The sequence below is a fragment of the Grampus griseus genome (genome assembly GCF_964374135.1).
Source record: "Grampus griseus genome assembly, chromosome: 8".
Lineage (NCBI taxonomy): Eukaryota > Metazoa > Chordata > Mammalia > Artiodactyla > Delphinidae > Grampus > Grampus griseus.
This window is the reverse complement of record NC_139002.1, coordinates 91,369,136-91,374,274: the sequence shown is the minus strand read 5'-3', so window position 1 is coordinate 91,374,274 and position 5,139 is coordinate 91,369,136. Positions and strand designations below refer to the sequence as shown.

At 39.8% G+C, this 5,139-nt stretch overlaps 1 protein-coding gene across 1 annotated transcript; it reads left to right on the top strand.

The window, feature by feature from the left end:
* Window positions 1–1,970: 1,970 nt before the first annotated feature.
* LRRC4C (leucine rich repeat containing 4C) lies at window positions 1,971–4,111 on the top strand (the record flags this gene model as incomplete). The annotated part of the gene is made up of 1 exon (XM_082661212.1): window positions 1,971–4,111. The coding sequence occupies one exon, from the start codon at window positions 1,971–1,973 to the stop codon at window positions 3,891–3,893; it is 1,923 nt and encodes a 640-aa protein (XP_082517338.1). The 3' UTR covers window positions 3,894–4,111.
* Between the last annotated feature and the right edge of the window lie 1,028 nt (window positions 4,112–5,139).

The window sequence follows — 5,139 nt, the reverse complement described above, 5'->3', positions numbered from 1 at the left end:
AATTTTTATGGTGCTTTGGTTGTACTAGCATCCTTCATGTTTCCTTGTCTTAGCTCAGCCTGGTCCCTCTGCTCTTCTTTCTTTTCTTTATCAATTTCTTTTACAAAATCTAAATCAGGTGACCCTCCTCTTTGAAAATCTCCTGATTTACCAGCACAGATTGAGTTACTCTGACTTCAGCTCCCTCCTACCAATGTGGCTTGGCCTCAGAGCAATGAACATACATTATTTTGTTTCATCTGTTTGCCTATCTGTCTTACCTTCTGAATTATAATTCCCTCAAGGATGAGGATTATATTCTTCACCTTTGTATGCTCAGTACTTAGCAAAATGTCTGGCTAAGGGAAACAACAATACAGTAGTAGTAATAATAATAATATCTAATATTATTGAGTTCTTTCCATATGGAAGGCATTATTCTAAGCCCTTATGAACATTAACTAATTTTATTCTGACAGTAACACTAAGGGTTATGTAATTATGTCATTCCCATTTTGCAAGTAAGATTGAGCCATGGAGAGGATAAGTAACCTGCCCAAGGTGACACGTAATAAATACTAAATTATTGTCTTAGTGCCTTTTTGAATTGGATATGGTGAGCCTCCACACTTTTTTTTCTTCCCAGGAGATTCACAGAAGAGGCACTGTTTATTGAGATGAGAAATTTGGGAGAGGTCATTACACAGGTGCCCAATCCATGATAAGCCAGTTGAGTGGGGTTTATACTGAGTAACACAAGCGTTGGAATTCCTCTTTGTGCCAGAAGAGTTGCAGGAAGGGAGTTGTTTTATTTCCTTCCCAGAAATCTACTTAAAATCAGTAAGAGTAGGGACATAATACATATATAATACAGTTATACTAAGATTTTTTTCTGTGCGTAAACATTATGTTTCATGGGGTGTGATTTAATTTGTGGTATATCTACATGGGTAGCAGTTGGCTCTGTTGTCATGAGTTTTTGTATATGAACATCTCTAGAAATTTATGTATATTTGTGCATGTCATTATTTCAGTGTATTTTCACAGGAACTATATGATAAGTTGCCAGTGTTTATAGCTCAGGTCACCCCCAAAGGAAAGGTATTTTAAAAAAATTAATTGTGAAAAATATTTTGCTTTTGCCATCATTCTTGCAGAAACTTTTTCATGGAGTTCTTTCATGGAGTTCTCCTGGACTGATGAGCTGACCGTCTAAGCCCTGGTTCTGTACTTACTAACCATGTGACTGCATGCATGTCACTTCCCCTACTATTAAATTTCTTCATCTTGAAAATGGAGTCTGTAACAGTTCCTTCCTCAGAGGAATGCTGTAAGGATAAGAAAGGATCAGGGCATGCAGCCTGTATAATTACAAAGGGCCCCATACTCAGAAGGGCCCATGCTTGGCTTCATGCCCTACTGTAACTGATTTGAAATTCTTAATAATTTTTAACAAGACATCCCATGTTTTCATTTTGCCTTGAGCCCTGCAAGTTATGTAGCCATTCTTGGATAAGATTGTTTGTGAACTCCATAGCCTGTGGTGCCTGGCACATAGACTAATCCTCAATAAAATGCCAGGTATTAATAATTTTGCGAGGGAATTTTTAGTTTATTGGTATAGCCCCCACCCCAATTTTATTTTCTGAACTTTTCCAATCTGGTCTGGACATTGAGCCTAATTGTGGGGTACATTTCATATGTCCTCATGCATTCAGCTCAGACTTGGTTGGTAAACACTACAGTAAGGCCCTCTACCTCATTCTTCCATTGCTCTGTGATTGCACATCTGATGGAATATTGGCTGTGGATGGCTGCTGACTCAAAGTACAAAAACACTTCTCTATAAATACGAGCCAGATCGCTTAATAAATGACACTACATACAGTGACTCCAGAAAGACATCTGGAGGAGATCTAATACTCTTTTTTGCTCTCATTGTATTGCAGATTATTAGAACTCCAGAAGGACCAACACCAGATAAATTATGAATGTTGAACAAGATGACCTTACATCCACAGCAGATAATGATAGGTCCTAGGTTTAACAGGGCCTTATTTGACCCCCTGCTTGTGGTGCTGCTGGCTCTTCAACTTCTTGTGGTGGCTGGTCTGGTGCGGGCTCAAACCTGCCCTTCCGTCTGCTCCTGCAGCAACCAGTTCAGCAAGGTGATTTGCGTTCGGAAAAACCTACGTGAGGTTCCAGATGGCATCTCCACCAACACCCGGCTGCTGAACCTCCATGAGAACCAAATCCAGATCATTAAAGTGAATAGCTTCAAACACTTGAGGCACCTGGAAATCCTACAGTTGAGTAGGAATCATATCAGAACAATTGAAATTGGGGCCTTCAATGGTCTGGCAAACCTCAACACCCTGGAACTCTTTGACAATCGTCTTACGACCATCCCAAATGGAGCTTTTGTATATTTGTCTAAACTGAAGGAGCTCTGGTTGCGAAACAACCCCATCGAAAGCATCCCTTCTTATGCTTTTAACAGAATCCCTTCTTTGCGCCGACTAGACTTAGGGGAATTAAAAAGGCTTTCGTATATCTCAGAAGGTGCCTTTGAAGGTCTGTCCAACTTGAGGTATTTGAACCTTGCCATGTGCAACCTCCGAGAAATCCCTAACCTCACGCCGCTCATAAAACTAGATGAGCTGGATCTTTCTGGGAATCATCTGTCTGCCATCAGGCCTGGCTCTTTCCAGGGGTTGATGCACCTTCAAAAACTGTGGATGATACAGTCCCAGATTCAAGTGATTGAACGGAATGCCTTTGATAACCTTCAGTCACTGGTGGAGATCAACCTGGCACACAACAATCTAACATTACTGCCTCATGACCTCTTCACACCCTTGCATCATCTAGAACGGATACACTTACATCACAACCCCTGGAACTGTAACTGTGACATACTGTGGCTCAGCTGGTGGATAAAAGACATGGCCCCCTCCAACACAGCTTGCTGTGCCCGGTGTAACACGCCTCCCAATCTGAAAGGGAGGTACATTGGGGAGCTTGACCAGAATTATTTCACATGCTATGCTCCTGTCATTGTGGAGCCCCCAGCAGACCTCAATGTCACTGAAGGCATGGCAGCTGAGCTGAAATGTCGGGCCTCCACGTCCCTGACTTCTGTATCTTGGATTACTCCAAACGGAACAGTCATGACACATGGGGCGTACAAAGTGCGGATAGCCGTGCTCAGCGATGGGACGTTAAATTTCACGAATGTAACTGTGCAAGATACAGGCATGTACACATGTATGGTGAGTAATTCTGTTGGAAATACCACTGCTTCGGCCACCCTGAATGTTACTGCAGCAAACACTACTCCCTTCTCGTACTTTTCAACCGTCACAGTAGAGACTATGGAACCTTCTCAGGATGAGGCAAGGACCACAGATAACAATGTGGGTCCCACTCCGGTGATCGACTGGGAGACCACCAACGTGACCACCTCTCTCACGCCACAGAGCACAAGGTCAACAGAAAAAACTTTCACCATCCCCGTGACTGATATAAACAGTGGGATCCCAGGAATCGATGAAGTCATGAAGACTACCAAAATCATCATTGGCTGTTTTGTGGCCATCACACTCATGGCTGCAGTGATGCTGGTCATTTTCTACAAGATGAGGAAGCAGCACCATCGGCAAAACCATCATGCCCCAACGAGGACTGTTGAAATCATTAATGTGGATGATGAGATTACAGGAGACACACCCATGGAAAGCCACCTGCCCATGCCTGCTATTGAGCATGAGCACCTAAACCACTACAACTCTTACAAATCTCCCTTCAACCACACAACAACAGTTAACACAATAAATTCAATACACAGTTCAGTGCATGAACCGTTATTGATCCGAATGAACTCTAAAGACAATGTCCAAGAGACTCAAATCTAAAACATTTACAGTTATGAAAAACAAACAATCAAAAAAAAAAGACAGTTTATTAAAAATGACACAAATGACTGGGCTAAATCTACTGTTTCAAAAAAGTGTCTTTACAAAAAAAAAACAAAAAAGAAAAGAAATTTATTTATTAAAAATTCTATTGTGATCTAAAGCAGACAAAATTATGTGTATTCCTCAGAACCTGTTTTTGCTGCACTTATTTACTATTTTCCCACATCTTGTCCCTGCCTTTCCCAATCGCCATATTTTTCATAGGAGATCTCAATTCCCTAAAGAACTGGTCTAGGAAATTTTGTAAGAATTCTGTTACACTTTGAGATTTTTATGGTGAATTCTAGTGGTGAGATCCAGTCTCTTTTGTCTTTCTTTTTTTTCCTCTGTCTTTTCTTTTCCCCCTCTCATGCCCTTATGAAGTAGTCCAATGGGGAATGCAATATTAGAAATAGATTTTTAAGAGAGAACAAGGAAAAAATGCAAGATCTTATATTTTTCATGTAACGACCTGTTCTGTATTTATGAGGAGGACCATACAATGGAAAACAAAAAGTAAGCAAACAATAGATTAATTTACATATGAGCATCTATAAAACCCATGATCTTTTAAACAAATCTAGAACCCGAATTTGTAGATCAAAAGCTAAAAATAAGATTATAAATAAAATATTGTTGTTTTTTCTGTACCTGGACACAACTCATTTGTAGTATGGCTCAAATGTGAGAAACGAAGGTAATTAGATTTCCTACTTTCTAAGAAAGATAATATTATAGTAATCTCCAATCACAGCACCAATCTCTACAGGGTCCTGTTTCAATGGATGACTTGAGTTTTTGATCTATATTCAAGGATGCTGTGGTGTTTTTTCCTTCTCATTAGGATCACCCTTTGTAGAATGCTCAGATTAAAAAATGATGATTTTGTGAAGTAAATTCAATTCCACTTGAAAGAAAGTTTCAGTATAATTTATTCTCTGTCTCCTAAATAAAATTCTGCTGGCTAAATGAAGTGCAACCACAGAATGCAAAGGTACACTAAATTATCCAAGTTGAAAAATCATTTTTGGTGCTGAGTGTGAGCAAACTCAGTTCAATTCAACAATAATTATTAAAGACCTACTATGTGTTAAACAGTGATGTTAGTGTGTGGACACACTATTAACAAGACCTGGTTTCTGATTTTGAATCACTCACAATCTATATAATATGATTAAAGAAATATCAGTTTATTACTGGGGGC